The sequence below is a fragment of the Indicator indicator genome, chromosome 40 (genome assembly GCF_027791375.1).
Source record: "Indicator indicator isolate 239-I01 chromosome 40, UM_Iind_1.1, whole genome shotgun sequence".
NCBI lineage: Eukaryota > Metazoa > Chordata > Aves > Piciformes > Indicatoridae > Indicator > Indicator indicator.
In genome coordinates, this window is record NC_072049.1 from 550804 (window position 1) to 576587 (window position 25784).

At 62.6% G+C, this 25784-nt stretch overlaps 3 protein-coding genes across 4 annotated transcripts; 2 read left to right on the forward strand and 1 right to left on the reverse strand.

The window, feature by feature from the left end:
• The first annotated feature begins 1535 nt into the window (after positions 1-1535).
• MUC1 (mucin 1, cell surface associated) lies at positions 1536-5336 on the forward strand. The gene is made up of 6 exons (XM_054396930.1): positions 1536-2087; positions 2295-2368; positions 2699-2841; positions 3126-3196; positions 4097-4243; positions 5262-5336. The coding sequence occupies exons 1-6, from the start codon at positions 1536-1538 to the stop codon at positions 5334-5336; spliced, it is 1062 nt and encodes a 353-aa protein (XP_054252905.1).
• A 4347-nt stretch (positions 5337-9683) lies between these two features.
• On the reverse strand, positions 9684-21315 carry TRIM46 (tripartite motif containing 46). 2 transcript variants are annotated; one of them, XM_054397042.1, is made up of 10 exons: positions 21253-21315; positions 19875-20133; positions 18786-19129; positions 18113-18256; positions 16139-16234; positions 15770-16023; positions 14587-14708; positions 12230-12529; positions 10505-10802; positions 9684-10059 (listed from the first exon to the last, which is right to left on the reverse strand). In XM_054397042.1, the coding sequence occupies exons 1-10, from the start codon at positions 21313-21315 to the stop codon at positions 9684-9686; spliced, it is 2256 nt and encodes a 751-aa protein (XP_054253017.1). The 2 variants fall into 2 exon arrangements, with proteins under 2 accessions (XP_054253017.1, XP_054253016.1); XM_054397041.1 differs by having other exon boundaries at positions 19875-20138; positions 21183-21315.
• Positions 21316-25102: 3787 nt separating this feature from the next.
• Positions 25103-25391, forward strand: DPM3 (dolichyl-phosphate mannosyltransferase subunit 3, regulatory). Its single transcript, XM_054397057.1, has one exon. It carries the CDS (start codon positions 25103-25105, stop codon positions 25379-25381), a length of 279 nt encoding a protein of 92 aa, XP_054253032.1. The 3' UTR covers positions 25382-25391.
• The last annotated feature ends 393 nt before the right edge of the window (positions 25392-25784 follow it).

Genomic DNA, 25784 nt, shown 5'->3' on the forward strand with positions numbered 1-25784 from the left:
TAGGTTGGCAGGGAGGTTCCTGGGAGGTACTGGGATTTTGTGGGGCCCTGGGCCCCACCTGCGTAAGCATTTCGGGGGGGGCACCGCTGGCGTTTATTTGAGTGTAGGGTGAGGCAGTGGCCGGCAGGTAATGATTAACCCTGAGGCCGAACCTGAGGATGAGGCCCCCCCCTGCACAACGGGCTGGGGACCTCTGTGTGTGTATGTCCCACCCCCCCAGTACTCTCCACCAGCTCCTGGGGACCATGGCTCAGCCCATGGGGCCAGGGAGATGCTTGCCCCTCACCCCTGCCCAAGGATGCCCAACCACTGCCCCTGGGGATCTGCTGTGGCACCCACCTGCAGCGTGGGCACGCTGCTGGCAGTGTCCCTCTGAGACAGAGGAGCGTAGAGGACTCAGCCCAGGAGGAGGCTGCCGTGGGGGCCCCATCGCAGGGCACATCCTGCGCCAAGTGAGGCAGAGGGACCCCCCCCCTCCCCAACCCCCCCTCCTCCTCGGGACTGGCAGCTGGGTGGGGCCTCCCCACCTGCTCCAGGTGCTCTATAAAGCTCCTGCCGCTGTCGAGCTGCCAGTTCCTGATCCCAGGACCGTGCAGCACCGCCGCTGCCTAACGGGAGAGCAACCACCGGCAGAGCCCCGAGAGGTGTCAGGACCCCCGGGAAGAGCCCCCCCATGGCATTCACCACCCTTCTGCTGCTGCTGGTGGTGGGCACAGGTGAGGGGTTGGGGGCACCCCAGACTAGAGGGTGCCAGGCTGGTAACTGAGCAAGCAGGGAGGTAACGTGGGCAGGGGTATGGTCCCCTGGGGTGGGGGCCAGGTGATGTCTGACCTGGTGGCCATTGGCACCACGGTGGCAGGGACACCTCACAGCTTCTCCTGGTTTGGTTTGGCCCCAGGGTGCAGCACCCGAGGGCTGGGGTTGTCCCCAAGGCAAAGCTGGGACCTGGGGACCTCACTCGAGTCCGTGGCTCCCTCTTAGCTGTGTCCAAAAGGATCGGCTGTGCCCGGGCAGCCAGGCTGTGCCGGGACCAGCCAGAGCAGGCTGTGCCCAGGGCTGGCAGGCTGGTATGCAGGTGTGTCTCAGTGAACCAGCCGGACCCCGGGCTCTCCTCCAGTGCCTCGGGCACCCAACGGGAAACGGCTGGGGAGCTGCCTGCACTGGCCAGCAGCCAACCCATGCGAGTCCAGGGGGGCATGGGTAGCACTCTGGGGGGGTGCCACATCACCCAGCCCTGCAGCAAAGGTGGTTTTATTGGGGTGCAAGGCTGTGCCCAAGCTCCTGTGCCCAAGCTCCTGTCCCCAAGCTCCTGTCCCCAAGCCCCTGGCCAGGGCTGGGCAAAGAGCTGGTGCCAGTCGCCTTGCACTGCTGGGTCCTTGGTGGTGCCACGTGTGCCCAGGAGATGCCTCGTGAGCAGCAAGAGCTGCTGGTGGTTGGCTCCTGGAGGCTGTGGTGCTTCTTGGTGCCCAGGGGAGCATCCAGCTGAGGATTTGTGTTTTCTGAAAGCTTTCCAAGCCGGTGCTGCATTCCCAGAGATGTTCACCACCGAGACCACCACAGAGACCACGACTGACACGGAGACCACCACCAGCGAAACCACCACCGTGGAGACAACCCTGAGGACAACTCTCCCTCCTGTGACCACTGCTCCAAACTTCATCTCCAAAAACACAGCTGGCAACGGGACCCAAACTTCTGTCTCCTCCCACACCCCAGGCAACACCTCAGCAAACAGCACCGTGGCACCTGCCCCTGGCATCACTGCCAGCTCCAACACCACCACGAACAGCAGCTCCCTGCCTCCTGCTGGCACCTCCAGCCCCAACACCAACGGGAACGGCAGTGCTCGGGTCGTGCCCACAGAGCAGACTTCTGGCAGCACAGCCCCCAGGCTGACCCCCACGGCTGTGCTGGACAACAGCCAAGGTCCTAACCCCAGCAAAGCTGCAGTCCTGCCTCCCACCGCTGGCCAGCTGCTGCTCCGTGTCCCTCTGTCCTTCCGCATCCTCAACAGGAGCTTCAACGAGAGCCTGAGGGACCCCACGTCCAAGGAGTACCAGAGCCTGCAGTACTCCGTCTTGAGCATGGTGAGTGCCAGCCCTGCCAGGCTGAGCAAAGACCCCACCCTGGGCTGTGCTGGGAGGGAGCCACCTCCCACTGGGGGCTCCCCATGAAAGTGCACTGGAGCAGCCACTCTGCCAGGTGGTGCCATGATGGGGGAGGGGTTGCAGGGGGGACAGGAGGTAGGGGGATGTCTGCTGGGCAGGTGGCATCACCCCTGTGCTTTCTTGCAGTTTGAACGTGTCTTTGGCTGTGTGGGCTGCATGGGCAGGCAGACCTACAAGGGCTGCAGTGAGCTCCAGTTCAGGTGAGCAGGCTGGCAGAGGTTGGCATGGCCCAGCTGCAGGGGCTGGCATGGCCTAGCTGCAGAGACTGGCGTGGCCCAGCTGCAGAAGCTGGCATGGCCCAGCTGCAGGGGCTCCAATGTTCCAGCTGCAGAGGTTGGCATGGCCTAACTGCAGGGGCTGGCATGGCCCAGCTGTAGAGGCTGGCATGTCCCAGCTGCAGGGACTGCCATGGCCCAGCTGCAGAGGTTGGCATGGCCCAGCTGCAGAGGTTGGCATGGTCCAGCTGCATGCTGCTGAGCCCCTCGTGGGGGTGGCAGTCCCTGTGCTGATGCCTCCTCTCTCGTGGGCAGCCAGGGCTCGGTGCTGGTGCAATCCACCCTCGTGTTCGGGCACGGCAATGGCACCGCCTCCAGCAGTGCTGCTGAGCAGCAGCTGAGGAGCAGCCTGGACCCCAACGGCTTCATCATGGACCTGCAGCTGGCTGATATCCAGAGTGAGCTTTGGGGGGTGGGGAGGCTGGGGATGGAGCCCCACAGGGGTCCTCTGGGGAGCTTTGCAAGCACTGTCCCCATCCTGGCCAGGGCAGGGAGGCTCCTCGGTGGTGGTGGGGGAGGTTCAGGGCTTGCAGTTGGCAGTGCCAAGGTAGTTTTTCCAGTGGCACAACAATGGAAAGACCAACTGGACCCTGTGGCAGAGGGCACCTCCCTTCTCGTGCTCTGCCCTGGGGGTCTCAGGGCTCTACCCAGTGACATGGGCACTGCTCTGCTCCTCTTTCAGGTGCTGTGGAGGTGATGTCCCCAGCACCAGTGCCTGTGGTCCCAGACTGGGCTATTGCTCTGCTGGTCCTGGTCTCTCTCCTGCTGCTGCTGAGCATCCTCACCTGCCTGCTGATGGTGAGTCCCCAGCCTGCCCTCCCCTGCCTCCTGATGGGGAATCCCTCCCTCACCTCCATCCTGTCTTCACCTCCTCACCTGCCTCCTGATGCTGGGTCCCTCCCTCACCCCCATCTTGCCCTCTCCTGCCTCCTGATGCTGTGTCCCTTGTCCTCCATCCTGCCCTCCCCTGCTTGCTGATGGTGAGTCCCTTGTGTCCCCATCCCTGCCCTCACCTCCTCCCTGCCTCCTGATGGTGAGTCCCTTGTCCTCCATCCTGCCCTCCCCTGCTTGCTGATGGTGAGTCCCTTGTGTCCCCATCCCTGCCCTCACCTTCTCCCTGCCTCCTGATGGTGAGTCCCTTGTCCTCTATCCTACCCTCACTTGCCTCCTGATGCTGTAATCCTTCCCTCACCCCCATCCTGCTCTCCCCTGCCTCCTGATGCTGAGTCCCTCCCTCACCCCCATCCTGCTCTCCTCTGCCTCCTGATGCTGAGTCCCTCCCTCACCCCCATCCTGCTCTCCTCTGCCTCCTGATGCTGAGTACCTCCCTCACCCCCATCCTGCTCTCTCCTGCCTCCTGATGCTGAGTCCCTTGTCCTCCATCCTACCCTTGCCTACCTCCTGATGCTGAGTCCCTCCCTCACCCCCATCCTGCTCTCCCCTGCCTCCTGATGCTGAGTCCCTCCCTCACCCCCATCCTGCTCTCTCCTGCCTCTTGATGCTGAGTCCCTCCCTCACCCCCATCCCGCTCTCCCCTGCCTCTTGATGCTGAGTCCCTTCCTCACCCCCATCCTGCTCTCCCCTGCCTCCTGATGGTTTCCTGTCCCCATCCTCATCCCCTCTGCCCCCTGCCCCCCACGCTCTCCCCACCAGACCACCTGCACCTGCCGCCGGAAGAGCCGAGGGAAGCTGGACCTGTCCAACAAGAAGGACTCCTACCACCCCATGGCTGAGTACCCCCCGTACCAGAGCCACGGGCGCTATGCACCCCCCAACAGCAAGCCCAGTCCCTACAGCCAGGTGAGAGCCTCTGCCACCATCCCTGGCGCTGCCCACACCCAGCGGTGCCCAGCTGCGGTGGTGCTGGGGTGGTGCTGGGGAAGGTGATGCAGCCAGGGAGCTGGGCAGGTCCCTTGGGTGCTGGGCTGATGGAGCTGGTGGGGCCCTGGGAGCCTGCCCCATGCTGGGAGGTGAGCAGTGGTGCCAGGCATGCAGCTGGTACTGGCAGACCTGGCCCAGCTCTAGGGAGTTCCCTACGACCTTGGGCAGCTGCTCCCCACCCCCTGCTCAACCCTGGGCAGTGGGCACAGGGCTCACTGTGTGCCCACACTGCCCCTTCTCCCACTTGGCCATGCCCAAGCTAGATCCTGGCATCTTTCTGCTATGGATGGGGACTGGGGTTGGCGTTGGTGCCAGGACAGGGGCAGTGCAGGGGGAGCAGGGGGCTGCGGGGGGGGGGCTGCTCCCTGTGTCCTGCACCCCACATCTGGCACCAGTGGCTCTGAAAGCAGAGCTGCAGATGTGTCTCACTGGGAGCTGCCTGCACGCAAAGGGCACAGAACTCCCCCAGGGGATGTGGGATCTGGGGTGGGATCATGGCCCTGTGCCCCTGGCACGCTGCACTCCCCCTGCCCCCTGGTGCTGCAGGCAGGGGCCACATCCAGCTGCTGGGCTCGGTGTGAGCAGCTCACCCTGTTCAAACAGCAGGGGCCTGGGTAAATATTTACTGTGGCTCTTGCTGAGCAGGCTTATCGTGCAGGTGGGGAACACAGCCAGGGCCACTGCAGCTCCTCCACCTGGCTCCTGTGCCCAGCAGGGCCCCATAGTGCCCACGGAGGCTATGGGTGCCTGTGGTGCCCGCAATGCAGGGAGGGGAAATCTACTCTTTGGCTCATCATTGGGCTGTCCATGGTGCCTGTGGTCAAGGTTTGGGGGGTTCCCTCACTGCACCCAGATGGGGAGGTGAGGGGGGATGGAGGAGGCTCAGCCTGGCACCTCTGCCCAGCTCAGACACCTCTCTTCACATCTCCCTTCCCAGGTGGCCAGCAGCAACGGGGCAGGGACTGGCACCTTCACCTACACCAACCCTGCTGCTGGCTCTGACAACCTCTGAGGGTCTCTCTGGGCCAGTGGGAGGCTGCTGAGAGGAGGGGTTGGCTGCAGCCCCCTGCTCCCAGGGGAGCAGCACCGGCCCCGGGCATGTCCCCCGGTGCTGCTCGGCCCCACGCCACGGACAGCAGGAGCCAGATGGTTCTGCAGCAGCTGGATTCGTGCACACGACAGAAATGGATGAACAAAGATTTGGGGCAGAGGGGTCCCCTGCACCACTTTCCACCCCCAACCCCCCTCTCCCTTAGCCCCTGCACTTGCTTGGCTTTGCAACCCTGCTCCGTGCCATGGGTGTGGGTCCAAGCTTGTGCCCCCCCCCTCTGCGCTCCTCCCACCCCCTGGGGGGATTCCATTGCTCTTTTCGTGGTGTTTGATATCAATACAAACCTGCAGGGTGGCAGCAGCAGCTCAGCTTGGCAGGGAAGTGGGGTGGCAGGGCCTGAGCCCTGGAATATTTATTGCATTTCCCAATAAAAAGGATGGGGGCAGTGGGGGCACCGTGTCCCATGTGGGGGTTGCTGTGCTGAGCCCTGGCACATTCTGTGGTCACAGAGGCTTCCCCCAGCACTGCTGGTGCCTGCCCTGGGTGGGTGAATCCCTTTCTGGCTCTCATTCCTTGGGCCTGGGCAGATGTGGCCTCCATGCTGGGTTGTTTTGTTTTTCCCCTCACTTGCTGCCATTGTGCCTACAGTTTCCTTGGACACAAGCAGTGCCCTCTCCTCTGCCTCACCAGCAGGGACCCTCTCCTGCCAGGACATCGCTGTCCCTCTTGTTCACATCCCACCTGCCTGTGCCACACTCTGGGTTTGTGTCTCATGAGCAAATGTGTCCCATCTGATGCAGCTGTGGCTGCCCAGGCAGAATGCCAAGGTGCCAGCAGGGCCATGGAGGCTGTGCCCACATCGCTGGCATGCACACAGCCATGTCCCAGCCTGCCAGTCCTACTCCCCTCCCCTCCCTGCTCCCCACTCAGGATCCTCTAACCCCAGCTGAGCCCTGAAATGGCTTTGGGTGCTGCTGGGAGGAAGAGGAGCATGGCAGGGGACATGCCAAGGGGCAGAGGGGAACCAAAAGCCTGGAGCCTGGCATGAAGCCGTGTGTTGGACCACGTCTGGGCACAAACTTTTAGGACAGTCATGTCCTGAGCTGAGGGCAGCCCCCTGCCAGAGCCACTTTGGGCTGGGCCCACATGCTGGGGGCTGGGAGGGTTTTGGCAGCCACTGAAAAGGCAGGAAAAAAAACCCCAAAAACCAAAAAAAAAAAACCAAAAAAAAACACCAAAAACCAACACAAAAAAAAAACCAAAAACAACAACCCACAAGGAAACTGAACCTCCCCCAAAGAAATCCCTGCGAGCCCAGGCACTGTGCCAGCTGCTGTGCCAGGAACCAGCTTGGCAGCGAGGGGCTGCTGGGAGCCTTGGCAGCACGGGTGGGGAATGTGGCCACGCTGGGTGCCTGGAGACCCCCAAGCCTATGCCAGGAGGTGCCAGGGATGTGCTGGGGTGCAGGCAAGGGGCTCTGAGGTGGGAGGGACTGCCAGGAGAGAGGGTGACGCAAAGCCTGGGGCTGGGGGGGGCTGGGAGAGGGGGAGGGGGAGTGTGTGGGGGGGTGTCTGCTGCTTTTGGCTTTCCACGTGCAGTGCTGGTAGCCAAAGTTGCCAACAGCAACAGCAGAAAGCCAGCAGCCTCCCAGGCACGGGGCTGGGGAGGGGCTGGGGGGAGGGGGCTGCAGGGCTGGGGTGCAGCCTGTTGGGGAGGGGATTAGGGTAGGAGCTGGGGGGGGGATTGGCACAGGGAGGCTTTTTGGGGAGGGGGTCTTTGGGTGGATATGATGAGATGGGGGGGGATGTAGTGTCAGATCCTGCCCTTGTATGCCAGAGGGAAGGGGCACAGTGTTACATCCTCCTACCCCAGCCCTGCTGCCAGCTGGGGATGCCAGGGGCAGGGCCTCATGGGGCTGCTGTGGCATGGGGCCAGGCAGGGCCATGCCTGTTCCCCCCCCCCCTCCCCCACCTCAGCACTGGGCAGGGCCCACAGGAATCGAAAGAGGCTGCAGGGCTGGGCCCTACAAAGAATCTCCTGTTCACAGGGCACCCAGCCTGGCACTGCCCCACCACCTCCCAACAAAGGGGACTGGTGCTCCCCAGGCACAGGTGCCAGCCTGGGGTGGGAGCCCCAGCCCCACACGTGGCTCCTCCACCTCCACCTGCCCCATGGGGTGCAGGTACCCAGGTGGTACCAGCCTCCATCACCTACCCCAAGAAGATGCCCCAGTGCCCAGCAGCCCCCCCGAGGCTGGAGCAGCCACCCTTGGGACCTCCCCACTGACACTGCAGAGGTTTTCTCCAGGCCCAAGCAGGGTCCCCACTAGTGGCTGGTCCAGGAGCACCCCAACACCCTGGGATGGGGGTGGCAGCAGCCACATGGCCTGGCAGAGCTTGGGCTGGGACCCAACACGTCAGCACTGCCCCAGGCCCTTCCCTGGGCAGGATTGGTCCCTGCTGGCCACAGCCTGAAGGTCAGCCCAGCCCAGCCCCATGCAGCCTTGCTGCCAGGGCCAGCTCCATGGCCTCACCAGCGGGCACCACACCCTGGGGAGCAGCCAGCACCCCACAACTCCAGCCCAGGAGGTTCCACCTCAGCATGAGGAGGAACTTCTTCACTGTGAGGGTCACAGAGCACTGGAGCAGGCTGCCCAAAGAGGTTGTGGAGTCTCCTTCTCTGGAGACTTTCCAGCTCCCCTCTGGATGTGTTCCTGTGTGACCTGTGCTGGATTCTCTGCTCCTGCTCGGACGGGGTGGGGTTGGACTCGAGGATCTCCACTTCCAATCCCTAACATCCTCAGATCCTGTGAACCCCCAGTGCCAATGCTCCTGGTGGGCCAGGGGCTGTCTGTGGTGGGTGGTCTCCAGAGGAGTCTGGCATTGCAGTTTATTGTAGGAAACGATGAAAATACAGCAAAGGTAACAGACCCCAGGAGAAACTACAGCAGCTCGGGCAGGCCCCGGAGCAGGGGCGCCAGCAAGGGTCCTCCCCGTGGGTGGTGGCCCCTGCACGGCTCCCAGCAGGGTCAGATCCTGACCCCACAGCCCCCAGCCCGCCCCTGTTTGGCACCAAGTGGTGTAAAGGGGCCGAGGGTGTCCCTGCTGAGCCATGTGCAGGCATGGGGACAGCCAGGGCTGGCCGAGCAAGTGGCTCCCCCGGGGACAGGGCACAGCAGCCAGCAGCACTCAGAGTCCAGGGGAGCTAAGGGACACTGAGGTCCCACAGCCCTGCAGCCCACGGGAGGGACCCAAGGGCAGCTGTGCCCGGCCAGAGGGACTGTGCCCAGCCATGGTGGCTGTGCCCAGCTATGGTGACTGCGCCAACCATGGTGACTGTGCCTGCCCATGATGGCTGTGCCCAGCCATGGGGACTGTGCCTGGCCATGGCAGCTGTGCCTGGCCATGGTGGCTGTGCCCACCTGCGGTGGCTGTGCCCAGTCATGGTCACTGTGCCTGGCCATGGTGGCTGTGCCCAGCTGTGGTGGCTGTGCCCAGCCATGGTGACTGTGCCTGGCCATGGTAGCTGTGCCTGGCCATGGTGGCTGTGCCCAGCCATGGTGGCTGTGCCCAGCCATGGTCACTGTGCCTGGCCATGGTTGCTGTGCCCAGCTGCGGTGGCTGTGCCCAGCCATGGTAGCTGTGCCTGGCCATGGTGGCTGTGCCCAGCTGCGGTGGCTGTGCCCAGCCATGGCAGCTGTGCCTGGCCCTGTTGACTGTGCCTGGCCAGAGCGGCTGTGCCCAGTCAGGGTGGCTGTGCCTGGCTGTGACACTGCTGCCAGCTGAGCCAATCCAAAACGAGCCATTTTACAAATAAATCTTCATACCTCATTCCAGCCCAGCCCAGCCTCCCCCCACCCCCAGCCCTCTCTCCCCACACCCAGCTGCCTCCCCGACCCAGCCAGCACCCAGCCTCTCCCCCCCCACACCCCACAGTCACCCCCACTGTCACCTGCCACCCCCCCTCCCTGTGCCAGCACCCTGTCCCTCTTGCACCCCCCAGCCTGCTCGGCCTCTAGGGCTGTCCCTCTGCCCAGCCCTGCCCAGCTCTGCCCAGCTCAAAGCAGCCTCGAGCCAAACTGGGCAGAGGGGCAGGCAGACAGGGAGAGAAGGGGATGGCAGAGCTGTCCCCATCCCCTCCCCAATGCCACAAACCAAACCCCTGGCCTGCTCCCAGCCAGGCTGGGACTGCCCTGCCTCTGCTCCCTGCTTGTTCGCAGCCCCCCGGCCCCGCAGCTCGCTGGGCAGTTGGGCACCGCAGCCAGCGCCCACGCCGGGGCTGGGGACAGGGGGTGGGCACAAGCACGGCTCAGTCCAGCTTGGCAAAGCCTCCGAGGGTCACTTTGCGCTCCTGCTTGTTGGCCACCAGCTCCTGGAGGTGCAGGGCACCCCCTCCGATGAAGCAGAAGGCAGGGCAGACCGGCCCCGAGCAGTCCACGAAGCACTCCCAGAGCTCGCGGAAGGAGACGGCGTCGTAGAAGCTGACCTTGCCCTGCTCGTAGTCCAGGCAGATGCCAATGCGAGGGGGCAAGGGCACGGTGCAGCCGTTGGGGTCGCGGGAGGTGAGGGCTGAGCCGTGGGAGAGGAGGATCTTGCCCATGCCAATGGTGAGGAAGGCATAAGGGGGGGGAGCCTCCACCGTCGTGTCCTCTGCCCCACTGTCGTGCCCGCTGTCGGGGTCGTACCTGGGGCACGGAAGGGACAGGCTGGGGGCTCCCCTCTGCACCCCAGGGTTGGCACCCGGCAGAGAAGTTGGAACTGGTGGAGCACAGCACCCCCACCCCCACCCCCCCCCAGCATCTACCAAGCCCCCCACTCACCTGGGGCTCCCTTTCACACCCAGCAGTGAAGTAGGAACAGATGGAGGATCACCCTCCCAACACCCACTCACCTGGGCTCCCCTCTGCACCCAGCAAAGAAGCTGGAATTGGTGGAGGACCACTCCCCACCCCCCACATCTACCAAGCCCCCCACTCACCTGGGGCTTCCTTTCACACCCACCAGAGAAGGAGGAACAAATGGAGGACCAACACCCACTCACCTGGGGCTCCTCTCTGCACCCAGCAAAGAAGCTGGGACTGGTGGAGGACCACCCCCCAACTCCCCACATCTACCAAGCCCCCCACTCACCTGGGGCTCACCACGTCCTGCGGCACCTGGAACCACTCCTGCAGCTTGCTTTCCAGCCCCACCCCCACCTTGACCAGGTAGGAGCTGGGGTCCACGCAGCAGGCCCAGTAGCTCTTGCCCTGGGTGATGGCCACGTCGCCGATCACCAGGTCGATGGAGAGGTGGCAGCTGGTCATGAGGCGCTCGGCGGCGAAGAGCATCGGGATGCCAGGGACGCTGCGCACCGCCCGCTGGTCCTTGCTGATGGCCAGCCGGTCCCGGTTGAAGCCCCAGCGGTTGTCCAGGAAGAAGTTGAGGACTGCAGGGAGGAGGAGAGGTGAGAAGAAGAAGGATGGCACAGCCTGGTCCTTACTCCCTGTTGCTGTTCTTAGCCTCATCCTTGCCCTCATCTTCGTTCTTCGCCGTTGTTCTCATCCTTACCTTCATCCTCATCCTTACCCTTACCCTTATCTTCATTCTTACCTTAATTTTCATCCTCATCCTTACCTTCATCCTCCTCCTTACCTTCATCCTCATCCTTCATCCTCATCCTTACCTTCATCCTCATCCTTACCTTCATCTTCACCCTCATTCTCATCCTTATCTTCATCCTCTTCCTTACCTTCATCCTCATCCTTCATCCTCATCCTTACCTTCATCCTCATCCTTACCTTCATCTTCACCCTCATTCTCATCCTTATCTTCATCCTCATCCTTACCTTCATCCTCATCCTTAGCTTCATCTTCACCCTCATCCTCATCCTTACCTTCATCCTCATCCTTACCTTCATTCTCATCCTTACCTTCATCCTCATCCTTACCTTCATCCTCATCCTTACCCTTATCTTCATCCTTACCTTCATCCTCATCTTTACCTTCATCCTCATCCTTACCCTTACCCTTATCTTCATCCTTACCTTCATCCTCATCCTTACCTTCATTTTCATCCTCACCCTCATTCTCATCCTTACCCTCATTCTCATCCTTACCCTCATCTCCATCCTCATCCTCACCCTCATCTCCATCTTCATCCTCATCATCCTCCTGCAGCCACCAGCCTGAGGTGGGGGTTACACAACCCACCCCCTTCACCCCAGCTTTGGAGGCACCTCCCCTTCACAGTGGTACCTTAATTAGGAGCAGTAATTAACATATTAACATCACCCAGCGGGTGCCAAAGCAAGGGGCAACCACCCTGGAGTGGCAGAACATCCCCACCAGGCATGACCCCTGCAGAGGTTCCTGAGCTCCCAACAAAAACCCCTTCAAGGGAACTCTGCAGCCACCAGCTGGCACCACCCAGTCCCTCTTCGGGCATCAGAAGAGCTACCCAAATCCTGCCCCCAGCTCCCAAGGCAGCAGGGGGTGAGGAGGTTTTATTCCCACATCCTGAGGATGGCTGCTCTGAGTGCCCCCCTTGGTACCCTCCCCCTTTACCAGGCACCCCCTTTACCAGGGACCCCCTTACCTGGCACCCCCCTTACCTGGCACCCCTTCACCTGGCACCCCCTTACTTCACACTCCCTTTACCCATCACCCCCTTTATCTGGTACCCCCTTACCTCGCTCCCCCTTTACCTGGCACTCCTTTACCTAGCACCCCCTTACTTCACTCCCCCTTTAGCTGGCACCCCTTTACCTAGCACCCCTTTACCTAGCACCTCCTTACCTCGCTTCCTCTTTACCTGGCACTCCCTTACTTCGCTCCCCCTTTACCTGGCACACCCCTTACCTGGCACCCCCTTACCTGGGGCGGGGGGGGTGTGCAGGTAGATGTCTTCGCTGTACTCCCCGAACCCTGCCTTGTTGCAGCCCTTCACCCGCAGCACGTAGACGCTGTCGGTGTCCAGGTACTCCACCAGGGCGCTGGTGCCTCGCACCTCCTCCCGCCGCTGCCACAGCTTCAGCCCCTTGGCCCTGGCCTCCGTCTTGCGGTACTCCACGGTGTAGTGCCAGGCGGGCGGGGAGTGCTGCGGCAGCCGCCAGCAGAGGAAGATCTGATCGTAGGCGTAGGTGCGCTGCGTGTCGATGACAGGAGCCTCGGGAACTGCGAGGGGGAGGAGAGGCACCCAGCGGGCATCAGGCAGCATCCCCCTCCCCCGGGGAGGCAGCCGGATGCAGGGAGGGGACATCCCGGACGGACGCACAACCAGCAGGAGTCTAAAAGGGGGAGGGGGGAAGGATCTGGACTGCGGAGACTGTGTCGGAGGCAACCAGAGGAGAGCGAGAGTCGGGGAGACAGAGGAGCTCGCTGCTGCTGTGGGGGACTCCAGGGACCGGACAGGCTGAGTGCAAGTCGGGGAGGGAGGAGAGAGAGAGAGAAAGAAAGAGAGAGGATGGAGGCAGCAGGAGAGTGGGGGAGGAGATGAGGATGGTGGAGCGGCGTGAAGATGCCGGCGGCACGGCAGGAGCAGGGAAGCAGGGTGGGGAGATGGGGGGATGGGGGGAGTGGAAGTGGGGTGAGGAGGAGAATGGAGATGGGGCAAGGGCAGGGATGGAAATGGAGCGAGATGGAGACAGAGATGGGGTGAGAACGGGATGGAATGGGGGCAAGAGGACAGAAATGGGGTGAGGAGGGTGGAAATGGAGCGAGATGGAGACAGAGATGGGGTGAGAACGGGATGGAATGGGGGCAAGAGGACAGAAATGGGGTGAGGAGGGTGGAAATGGAGCTTGGAGGGTGACAGAGATGGGGTGAGGAGGGGACAAAACAGGGCAAGGAGAGTGACAGAGATGGAAAGAGTGAGGGGTGGAAAGATGGTGAGAGGAGGCTGAAAATGGGGTGAGAGTAGAACACAAATGGGGTGAGGAGGATGGAAATGGGGTTTAGAGGGTGACAGAAATGGGGTGAGGAGGGGATAAAAATGGGGGAAGGAGAGGGACAGAGATGGAAAGAGTAGGGGGTGGAAAGAAGGTAAGAGGAGGATGAAAACCAGGTGAGGAGCAGGACACAAATGGGGTGAGGAGGGTGACAGAGATGGGGTGAGAAGAAACAAAAATGGGGCAAGGAGAGGGACAAAGATGGAGAGGGAGGTGGAAATAAGGTGAGAGGCAGATGAAAACTGGGTGAGAGTAGGACACAAGTGGGGTGAGGAGGATTGGAAATGGGGCTTGGAGGGTGACAGAGATGGGGTGAGGAGGGGACAAAAATGGGGCAAGGAGAGGGACAGAGACAGAAAGAGTGGGGGGTGGAAAAGGGGTAAGTGGAGGATGAAAACCAGGTGAGAGCAGGACACAAGTGGGATGAGGAGGGTGACAGAAATGGGGTGAAGAAGGTGACAGAAATGGGGTGAGGAGGGTGGAAATGGGTCTTGGAGGATGACAGAGAGGGAGTGAGAAGGAGACAAAAATGGGGCAAGGAGAGGGACAGAGACGGCGAGGGAGGTGGAAATAAGGTGAGAGGAGGATGAAAACAGGGTGAGAGCAGGACACAAATGGGGTGAGGAGGGTGACAGAGCCAGGGCAAGAGAACAGAAATGGGGCGAGGAGGTGGCGGGAGGGCAGGAGGAGCAGCAGCAGATGGGGAGGGACTGAGCCACTGCCTGCCCCCAGCAGCGGGCGGGATGGGGATGGGGGATGGAGGATGTCGGCGGGGCGGGAGTAGGGATGGAGGGATGGGACAGAGAGAGCGGGGCCGGCTCTGGGGCAGGGGTGTGACTTGCCTCAGTTACTTCGGTGACGACTCAGCAGCGGCCTCAGCCTATAAACAAAGAGAGGTAGAAGCAGGTCTGAACAGTGCTGCCAGCGGGGCGGCAGGGCCACGGCTCCTGCCCTGCGGGGAAGCTCCTGCCCTGCAGCGGGGCAGCTCCGTACTCACCCTGCGGCGCTCCGCCTGCCCTTACCTGGCAGCGCGGCCCTGCCTGGCCTGTCACCTTGCTTAGCTCCCCCTGGCACAGGGCAGGGCAGGGACAGGGATGCTTTTGGGGGCTGCTGGGGCCATCCCTGACGGGGAGGGGGACCGGCAGAACAGCAAGCACCCGCCCGAGCGCAGCCCTCCGCGGCTGGCGCCCAGCTCCGGCTCCGAGGCTGCAAGGAGCCCCTCTGCCCACAGGGGCTGCACCTCCACTCGGGGCACAGCCGGTGCCCAGGTCCTGCTGCCTTTACCTCGGATGAAGGCCAGGTCGGTGAGCAGCTTCAGCTCCCTGCTGACGTCCAGCTGGAAGTGGCTGAAGGAGGCTGTGGCTGCAGGACGGAAGCTCTGCAGCGAGTCGGTGGCCCTGAGGATCCTGTGGCAGAAGAATCAATTACAGAAGCAACCAGGTTGGAAAAGACCTCAGAGATCATCAAGTCCAAGCTATCACCTAACACCTAACACCTCCTGACAACTAAATCATGGCTCCACGTGCCACATCCAGTCTCTTTCTGAACACCTCCAGGGACAGTGACTCCACCACCTCCCTGGGCAGCCCATTCCACAGGCCATAGAAGAGACATCACAGTGTGTGGTAGGTTCTAGTGTGAGGTGTCCCTGCCCATGGCAGGGCGGTTGGAACTAGATGATCCTTGTGGTCCCTTCCAACCCTGACTGATTCTATGATTCTATGATTTAGGCTGGGCTTTTAAAATTTTCCACAGATCTTGAACAGAAAGTGGTAAAAAATGTCAATAAATCACCACTGCGTGTCAAAAGGAAAATAATGACTAAGTTCTAAACAATCCCACTGGAGATTCTGTGGGTAGATAATTCTTATGGATATCTACCATAAGAATTATTTTGGTAAACTTTCTGCCTCTCATTTCCTGGAGATACTAACTTTGTGCTTCTGCTGCCTTCTGCTGACCTTGGCTGCATTGTTTTGACTCTGCTCTTTTCTCTTGTCCCTTTGTGTCCAGAGGGTTAAAGGAGAAGGCCAGGGAGAGGGAAGCTATTAGCTCCCCTGGTTTTTGGCCAGGGGTGGAGGGTTCTTGTGCTGTTCATCTGTAAATACCTGCACATATTGTAAATGTTGTGTATTTTGTACATATTCATTGCATTTAGAATCATAGAATGGTTAAAGTTGGAAGGGACCTCAAGGCTCATCCAATTCCAATCCCCCTGCCATGGGCAGGGACACCTCCCACTAGATCAGGTTGCTCACAGCCACGTCCAGCCTGGCCTTAAAAACCTCCAGGATTGTAGTTTTGCTTGTAAATACTTTGCTTCCAGCTGGGCTGGGCTGGCAAATTTAATGTTGGGGGGAATCTTCAACCCACCACACAGTGGCACATAGCAGGGACCTTGGGCACCGGAGGGCTCTGACCTCCCCCCAGCAGCCCCATGCCCACCAGGGGTCCCCCAGCCTGGTACCTGTTGTGCAGCTGCTTGGCAGCCTGGACAAAGCAGGGGTGGTCAGTCTCCTTCAGCACCTCCTGGGCATAGCCTACCATGCCCGAGTTCTCCAGCATGGCCTGGTGCTCCTGGATCTGGCAGTGCAGGCTTGCCAGCCGCTCCTGCTGGCACTCCTCGATGGCCTGCAGCAGGGTGGATCTCTTCTCCTCCAGTATGGCACACAGCCCCTGGATCAGCTGTGAGACCTCCTCCTTGGCCTGTGAGCCGTTCACCTGCCAAGCACAGCAGGGTCAGCAGGGCTGGGGCAGAGAGGGGACCAGGCTGGCAGTGCCACCCCCTGCCTAGGGGGAAACTCAGGGAAAGGTAGGGGGCACCTTCTGCCCTCACCTCTGTATGCTTCACAGTCTCCTCCAGCTCAGCAATCTGGGTCTGCACCGTGTCCTGGCTGCTCAGGATGTAGGCAAGGCTCTTTGTCAGCTTCTCCTGCAGGGAAGGAGGGGAGGTGAGGGGAGCATAGGACCTAAGAGAGCCTCATCCTCCTCAGTGAGGGCATCCCCAAACCCCCAGTGAGGCAAAGCATTTATGAGCAATCAGAATCACAGATTTGCGTTTCTGAGCAACCACAGGATAATAGATTTGTCAGGGTTGGAAGGGATCTCAAGGATCAGCCAGTTCCAACCCCCTGCCATGGGCAGGGCCACCTCACACTAGATCAGGTTGCTCACAGCCACATCCAGCCTGGCCTTAAAAAACTCCAGGGATGAGGCTTCCACCACCTCCCTGGGCAACCTCTTCCAGTCTCTCACCACCCTCATGGGGAAGAATTTCTTCCTAACATCCAGTCTGAATCTACCCATTTCTATTTTGGCTCCATTCCCCCCAGTCCTATCACTACCTCTCCCCACCCCACCACCAGCAGCAAACGTTTTGCCAAAGGGAAGAAGCTGGTTTTCCTCTCTACCTTTGCTCCTAGCTCCAGGATTGGGATCCTAGAACCATGGCATGGTTGGAAGGAACCTTTAAAGCTCATCTAGTCCAACCCCTCTGCAGTCAGCAGGGACAACCCATGGGGATGTGTCCCAGAGCCAAGCCATACACAAGGCTGCAAGAGGCACCTCAGAGGTTAAGCCAAGGGACCAGCAGCTCACTATGGAACCCAGCACCCCACTGTGGACCCCAGCACCCCACTGTGAAACCCAGCACCCCACTGCAGACTCCCCAGAATCTTTACTCCCCACTATCCCACTTTAGACCCCAGCACCCCATTTCAGAGCCCTCAGCACCCCACTGCAAACCCCAACATCCCACAACATCTCCCTCTCTTAGGTCTCCAGCTCCCCAACCCACACACCCCCACCTGCACTGGGCTCACACAGAGACACAGAATCATCACAGAATCAAGCAGGTTGGAAGAGACCTCCAAGATCAAGTCCAACCTGTCACCCAACTCTAACTAATCAACCAGACCATGGCACTAAGTGCCTCTTCCAGGCTTTTCTTAAACACCTCCAGGGATATCAACCCCACCCCCTCCCCAGGCAGGCCATTCCAAGGGGCAATTTCTCTGTCTGGGAAGAATTTCTTGCTAAGACCAAGCCTAAACTTCCCTCTGCACAGCTTGAGACTTTGTCCTCTTGTTCTGTTCGTGGTTGCCTGGGAGAAGAGACCAACTCCCACCTGGCTACAACCTCCCTTCAGGTAGTTGTAGACAGCAATAAGGTCTCCCCTGAGCTTCCTCTTCTTCAGGCTAAAGAACCTCAGCGTCCTCAGCTGCTCCTCATGGGGCTTGTGCTCCACACCCCTCCCCTGCCTTGTGCTCCAGACCCCTCCCCACCCTGTGTTCCAGACCCCTCCCCAGCCTTGTGCTCCAGACCCTTCCCCAGCCTTGGGTTCCACACCCCTCTCCAGCCTTGTGCTCCAGACTCCTCCCCAGCCTTTTCCTCCAGACTCCTCCCCAGCCTTGTGCTCCAGACCCCTCCCCAGCCTTGTGCTCCAGACCCCTCCCCAGCCTTGTGTTCCAGACTCCTCTCCAGCCTTGTGCTCCAGACCCTTCCCCAGCCTTTTGCTCCAGACCCCTCCCCAGCCTTGTGTTCCAGACTCCTCTCCAGCCTTGTGCTCCAGACCCTTCCCCAGCCTTTTGCTCCAGACCCCTCCCCAGCCTTGTGCTCCAGACCCTTCCCCAGCCTTTTGCTCCAGACCCCTCCCCAGCTTTGTGCTCCAGACCCCTCCCCAGCCCTGTGCTCCAGACCCTTCCCCAGCTTTGCTGCCCTTCTCTGGACACATTTGAGGCTCCTGCCAGTGCCCCCAGTTCCTCCTCGCCAATCCCAGTCCCTACCCCCAGCGTGGTGGCATTGCCCTTACCCTGAGGGCCTGGTAGGCACTGAGCACCGGAGTGATCTTGTGGCTGGTGTGAGTGCGGCGCACGCGGCACAGTTGGCACACCAGGCGCTGGCAGGTCTTGCAGTAGTGAGTGACCTCCTCCTTGTGCTCTGGGCACATCAGCCCCTGCGTGGGCACCAGGGCAGCTCAGCAGGGCTCTCTGACTGCCCCTCACCCCCAGGGGCTCCTCCCAGCACCCACCACGTCCTGAGCAAGGGCAAGAAGACCCCCAAGAGGCTCTAACCTTGGGTCAGAAGATGATGGTGGGGGGCATGGGTTCATGTTGGGCTTCTTGGGTACCCTAGGGGTGATGGAGCCTCCTCCCAGCACCCACCACATCCTGAGCAAGGCCAAGAAGACCCCCAGGAGGGAAGGGCTCTAACCTTGGGGCGGAAGGTGAGGGTGGGGGGCATGGGCTCGTGCTGGGCTTTTTGGGTACCCTAGGGGTGATGGAGCCTCCTCCCAGCACCCACCACATCCTGAGCAAGGGCAAGAAGACCCCCAGGAGGCTCTAACCTTGGGTCAGGAGGTGAAGGTGGGGGGCATGGGCTCGTGCTGGGCTTTTTGGGTACCCTGGGGGTGATGGAGCCTCCTCCCAGCACCCACCACATCCTAAGCAAGGCCAAGAAGACCCCCAGGAGGGAAGGGCTCTAACCTTGGGGCGGAAGGTGAGGGTGGGGGGCGTGGGCTCGTGCTGGGCTTTCTGGGTGCCCCAGGGGTGGTAGAGCTTGAAGCACTCGTTGCAGAAGCTGGACTTGCACTCGGTGCAGCCCTTGGTGGCCTCCAGCTGGGGGGGCTTGCAGAACTGGCACATGATGGCAGCGCTGATGTCGATGGTCTGCCGGTAACGCTCCACCACCCGCTCCAGCGTCAGGTTGCGGAAGAGGCTGCCCAGGCCCCGCTCGCCCAGCTCCACGTCCCGCCGGCAGGCCGGGCAGGGGAAGCTGACGGTCTGGGGGTGCACGGTGCCACGCTTGCGCCCCGGGTAGGTGCCAAAGCCTGCAGGAGGCAGGCGAGGAGGGGGTCGGGAGGGGTGGAGTACCCCCAGACCCGCTCAGGCCTCCTGGGTGACAACCCATGGGGTGCTGGCGCTGTGTGCCCTGCAGCTGTCGCCTCGTGCCCTGTTGCCATCCCCTCCTGCCCTCCTGCCACTCCATCATGCCCTCTTGCCATGCCCTCATGCCCTCTTTGCATCCCCTCATGCCCTCTTTGCATCCCCTCATGCCCTCCTGCCATCCCCTCGTGCCCTCCTGCCACCCCCTCATGCCCTCTTGCCATGCCCTCATGCCCTCTTTGCATCCCCTCATGCCCTCCTGCCATCCCCTCGTGCCCTCCTGCCATCCCCTTGTGCCCTCCTGCCACCCCCTCATGCCCTCTTTGCATCCCCTCATGCCCTCTTTGCATCCCCTCCTGCCATCCCCTCGTGCCCTCCTGCCACCCCCACAAGCCCTCTTGCCATCCCCTCATGCCCTCCAGCTGTCCCCTCATGCCCTCTTTGCATCCCCTCATGCCCTCCTGCTGTCCCCTCATGCCCTCTTTGCATCCCTCATGCCCTCCTGCCACCCCTTCATGCCCTCCTGCCACCCCCACAAGCCCTCTTGCCATCCCCTCATGCTCTCCTGCCACCCCCACAAGCCCTCCTGCCACCCCCACAAGCCCTCTTGCCATCCCCTCATGTCCTGCAGCTGTCCCCTCATGCCCTCTTTGCATCCCCTCCTGCCCTCCTGTCACCCCTCTGCCCCACCTGACTTGAGGAGGCGGTCGAGGCGGTCAGGCTTGGGGGCCAGGGAGCGGCGGCCCAGGCGTGGGCTGCGGGCGGTGGGCGTGGCAGCAGGGGAGGAGGGCTCGGAGGTGGGGTCGCAGCAGAGGTAGCCCTGCTGCAGCAGCACCTCGCTGGCACAGACGTGGCACACGTTGTGGGTGCAGGGCAGGGCCAAGGGCTGCTTGTACATCTCCTTGCACACAGGGCACACCAGCTCCCGCTCCATGTTCTTCATGCTGGTCTGGGGAGAGAGAGAGAGAGGGAGAGGAGAGAGTCACCCCCCCCCCCCGCGGGTGGGCTGTGGGCAGCGGTGGGCACTGGGGGGGCAGGGGCAGTGCTAGGACCAGAATCAGGATTGGGACCAGGAGCAAAGGCCTGGGAGCAGTAGGAGGGGCAGGGTGAGGAGCAGCACTGGGAGCAGAGCCAGGTCCTGCATTGGGAATGGGATCAGGACTGGGATCAGGAGCAGGGCCAGGAGCAGGACCGGCACTGGGATCAGCACCAGGACAGAGAGCAAAGCTGGGAACAGAATGAGGATTTGGGCTCGGATTGCACCAGGGCCGGGAGCAAGACTGACACTGGGATCAGAGCCAGGACCAGCACCAAGTCCATGATCAGGCCTGAAACCAGCACGAGAGCCAGAATCAGGCCTGGGACCAGTACCAGGGTCAGGATCAGGACCAACACCAGGCCAGGGACCAGTACCAGGGTCAGGATCAGGACCAACACCAGGCCAGGGACCAGGGCTGAGCTTGGGATGGTGACTGGAGCTGAGGCCAGCACCAGGGCTGTGAACTGGGACCAGAGCCAGGACCAGGACCAACCGTGGGACCAGAGCCAGGACAAGCACGAAATCTGTGATCAGGCCTGGCACCAGCACCAGGACTGGGATCAGGACCAGCCCTAGGGTCAGGATCAGGACCAGCGTCAGCACCAGGATCAGAGCCAGCATTAGGGTCAGGATCAGGACCATCCCTGGGACCAGGGATGGGATCAGGATGGGCTTTGGGGCTGAGGCTGGCACAAAGGCTGCACACCAGGACCAGAGCCAGGATCAGGACCAGGATGGGGACCAGGACCCCCACCCATAGGTGTGCAGGCAGCTCCCGGCCCTGCCGGTGTTCGTGGTTCCGGCGGTGGCACAGTGCAAGGGGGGGGCCGCTGCTGGCCTTTCCCGAGGATGGGCACCCGGTGGTACGGGGCGCGGGTCCGAGGCCTCGCTGCAGCCTTTCCGGTCCTCAAGGGCACCCTCGCCATCGGGCCCCGGCGGGTTGCCATGGCGACACCGGTCCCGGGAGAGCCCGCCCGGCCGCCCCGCGGTGACCCCCCCTCCAACTCCCCCGCCGAGGCGGCTGCTCACGCTGATGCGGACGAGAGCGTCCATGATGGAGGTGAAGGTCTGCAGGTCCTCGCCTTCGGCCATGGCTCCGCGCCCGCTCCCGGCGCCGGTCCCCGCGGCGACGGCAGTAGCGGCGGCCGCGGACGCGCCGGTCTGTTGCAGGGAGCGGCGGAGCCGGGGGGAGGGCGGAGGGCGGCGGCGCGCATGCTCCGCGAGACCCTCCCCGGCGGTGGCGATAGCGGCGGCGGTGGCGGGGGGGCGGCGAGGGGCGGTGGCGGCGGCAGCGGGGCGGCACCGGGAGGATCCCGCCGCATCTCCGGCCCCCCCGCCGCGCCGGGCCCGTAAGGACGGCAGCGCGAATCGAGGAGCGGCGCCCGGGGTGAACCCCGGGGCGGGTTGAGCAGGGCTGAGCGGGACCCCCTTGCCGGTACCGGTACCGGTGCTGCGGGGGGGACGTCCCCGCGTCCCGGTCCGCCCGTTGCGCCTCTCCCTTCCCACCGCCAGGGGGCGCGAGAAAGCGAGAGACAGCGAAGACTGCAGCTCCGCCCCTGTCCGCCAGGGGGTGTCCGAAGCCCACCGGAGCGTGGCGCTACGCGAGGAGGGGCGGGGCGGGGCGGGGCGAGGCGGGGCCTCCCCGCGCGGCTCCCACCGCGCGCTGCCGCCGTGTCCCTGCCCTCCGGGCGCGTGCGCAGAGCCGGGCGCCGGCACCGGGACGGGCACGGGGGCGACACCGCGGGGCGCGATGGGTAACGGGGCACGGGGGGGGGGCGGCCAGGGCGGGCCAGGCCTGGGTCATGGGGGGCGACTGAGGGGGAGCTGCGGGGTGGGCCGGGGCATATGGGTGGGCACGGCCCCGTCGTGGCGGTGGCCCCGGTACCGGTGGCCTTGCTAAGACGGTTCCCCCGGCCCCAGCCGTAGGTACGGGCACTTCCCTGGCCCTCTCGTCGCTGCTGTCGCTGCTGCTGTTCGCCGGGATGCAGATGTACAGCCGGCAGCTGGCCTCCACCGAGTGGCTGACGATCCAGGGGGGGCTGCTGGGCTCCGCGCTCTTCGTCTGCTCCCTTACCGTATCCTTTCGGGCGACGGGGAACGGGGCCGGGCCGGGGGTGCGGCGTCCCCGTTCTGTCCCTTAACTCACCAGCCAGGCCTTCAACAACCTGGAGAACCTCGTCTTCGGCAAGGGCTTCCAGGCGAAGATATTCCCCGAGAGTAAGTGCTGAGGCAGGGTGGGGAGAGGGGGGCACCGGTCGTGGAGCCCTAGAATCGTTTGGGTTGGAAAAGCTCTCCTAAGATCGTGGAGTCCAACCATCAGCCTAACACCACCATGGCCATTAAACCATGTCCCAGAGTGCCATGGCCACAGGTTTCTTGAACACCTCCAGGGATGGTGACTCCACCACCTCCCTGGGCAGCCTGTGCCAATGCCTGACCCTGGCAGCTCCACCCTGGGCAGGTTTGTTCTGCTGCAGCTGGCCCCTGCTGCTCTGAGGTGGACACCTCAGGGCAGCACGGCTGCAGCTTTTCTCTCTCCTCTTTTTTCCCCTGCAGTCCTCACCTGCCTCTTGCTGGCTCTCTTTGCCTCTGGCCTCATTCACCGGGTCTGTGTGACCACCTGGTAAGTCCAGAGCCTGCCCTGGAGGGTGGAGGGCAGCTGGGCCTGCTGCCAAGTACCCTGATCTTGTAGTGAGGGCCCCAAAACTTGAGCCCTACATTCAAAGTGACAAATACTTTTCTTTCCTTGCAGCCTCATCTTCTCCATGGTTGGCCTCTACTACATCAACAAAATCTCCTCCACCCTCTACCAGTCTGCAGCACCTGTCGCTGCTCCCACCAAGGCCGTTGGCAAAGGCAGAAAGAGGAATTGATGTCCTGTTGCCCCTTCCCCTGGGCTGTCCCCTCCCCACTGAGCCACACTGGGGGGTCTCAAGCCACCCAATAAAGCCATTTCTTTGTAGCTTCTTGCCTGCAGCTGCCATGGGTTTGGTTCCTCTGGCAGGTCTCAGATCAGTTTCCTCACACCACTGAGAGCCTCTGGCTCACTTCTCCAGGTTGCAGCAGAGCCCTGGGTGGATTTTCATTGCCTGAGGGGGCTCAGTGCAGGGCCAGTGGAGTGTGGCAAAGGTGGGTTGACAGCCACTGACCCCCCCCCCCACCCCCTTTGGCTCGCAGGGCTGGTGATGCTTTGTCTGCCTGGACCTGCAGGAGAGGAAAATCCCAGCAGAGCTAAGCAGGTCAGAGCAGGCTCTGGTGCTGCAGGGGCTTGGCCCAGCTGGAGGCAGGCAGCAGGGAGACTGGGGGGGTCCCTGTGGGCCAGGGCTCTGGTGGGTGATGGGGAAGGGGAGCTGCGGAGAAACAGCCTCCCTCCCCAGCTGCCACCAGGCCCCTTAACTGGTACAGCCAAGGGTGCCAGCACTTGGCAGAACAATCTATGGTGATTTGCATGATTCATAGAATCCCAGACTGGTTTGGGTTGAAAAGAACCTTAGAAGATCATCCAGTTCCAACTCTGTGTCTTGGGCAGGGACACCTCCCACTAGGCCAGCCTGGCCTTGAACACCTCCAGGGAGGAGGCAGCCACAACCTCCCTGGGCAACCAATTCCAGGGTCTCCCCACCCTCACTGTAAAGAATTTCTTCATAATCTCCAGTCTGTCTCCCCTTTTCCAGCTCAAAGCCATTGTCCCTCGTCCTGGCACCCCCAGCCCTTGTCAAAAGTCCCTCTCCAGCTTTCCTAGAGCTCCTTCAGGTGCTGAAATGCAGCTCTAAGGTCTCCCTGGAGCCTTCTCCAGGCTTAGCAGCCCCAACTCTCCCAGCCTGTCCCCACAGGAGAGGTTCTCCAGCCCTCTGGTGATCTTGGTGGCTTCCTCTGGACCCTCACCAACAGGTCCATGTGCTGGGGGCCCCAGAAGTGGACACAGTACTGCAGATAAGAGTCTCAGCAGAGCAGAGGGGCAGAATCACTTCACTCGCCCTGCTGGTCAGACTCCTTTGAATGCATCCCAGGGAACTGCTGCCCAGAGATGTGGTGGAGGTCCCATCGCTGGGGACATTCAAGGCCAAACTTTTGGGGCTCTGAGCAACCCAATCTAGTTGGAGAGGTCCCTGCTGACTGCAGGGGGCTTGGACAAGATGACCTCGGAGGGTGGCTTCCAACCCAATGCATGCTGTGACTCTGTAACAAAGGCACTTTCGTGCCCGTCCCGCGATGGGCAGGGGGAGCCCCGGGCGCCGGGGCTGCTCTGGGGTGGGGGATGGCCGTGAGAAGGGCCCAGACCCTGCGAGCCGTGGGAGGGTTGGCAGGGCCTGCTCCCACGCCAGATCCTCTGCTGCCTGCCGCGGCCGGACGTGGAGGAAACCAGATGCTTCCTGCGGCCCTGGCCGCGGCCGACAAAGCCCGGCGTTTCCTCCGGCACCGGGCCCAGGCCCGGGAGTCCGGCCTGCCGCCCTCCGCCCTGCCACCCTCCGCCCCGCCAGCAGGGGGCGTCCCGCAGCGGTCCGCCCTGCGCGCTCTGTGACGTGGCGCCGGCTCCCCACTACAGCTCCCAGTGGCCCCCGCGCCGAGGCGCCGCCGTGACGTCATCGGCGCGACGAGGGAGAGTGGGCGCCGGGCCTGGGACCGATCCAGGTGGGGGCTGGGACCGGGACCGGGACCGGGACCGGGACCCAGGCCGCGACCGCAGGGTGGGACCGATTCGGGAGGCCCAGGAAAAGGCCTGTTCCGGGGTCGGCTGGCGACGGCCAGGAGGGATTCGGGGTCCGGTTCTGTTCGGGAGGTCCCGGAGTGGGCCGCGCCCGGCCCGGTTGGGGCACAGGGAGTCGGGGCCGGGCGCGGTTCGGTCCGGTTTTCACGGCTCTTCTCTCCGCAGGCCGTCATGACCAAGCTGGGACAGTGGCTGTGTGGACTCGCCCTGCTGGGCTCGGCCTGGGCCGCGCTGGCACTGGCGCCGCCGGGGCTGCGGCTGCCGGCCCCGTTCCGGCAGGCCCTCCTGCCCCTGCCGGTCTACCTGCTGGTGGCCTTTGGTTGCTACTCTCTGGCGACCGTGGGCTATCGCCTGGCCACCTTCAACGACTGCGAAGAGGCAGCTGTGGAGCTGCAGGAGCACATCAGTGCGGCACGGACGGACTTGCGCCAACGAGGACTGCGCTTCTGACCCCAATAAAGCTGAGGGATCGTGGCTGCCGCTGCTGTACGGTGCTCTCAGGGGGCCGGGGCACATCGAGGAGTGGGGATCCTTCGGATGGGGGACCCCTGGGCGGTGCTGCCCTGGCTGGGGGTCTCAGGCAGCCAAGGACCCGGGGATGCTGCTCAAAGCCACACGGCTGGGAAATCTCTCCTCTCCCTGCAGCGTGAGCCTGGCGTTTGGGAAGCTCTGTGCAGACCAGGGGTCTCCATATAGGCCCAGCTCCCCTCTCAGCACTCCCAGCACCCTGCAGGGAACCTGCCCTGCCCCAGCCCAGCCTCTCTGAGCTTCTTGGAGCTCGACTCCAGAGGCAGGGATACAAGCTGGCGAGAACAGGATCAGACCTTGCCCTGAAGGCTCACAGCGCTTGGTA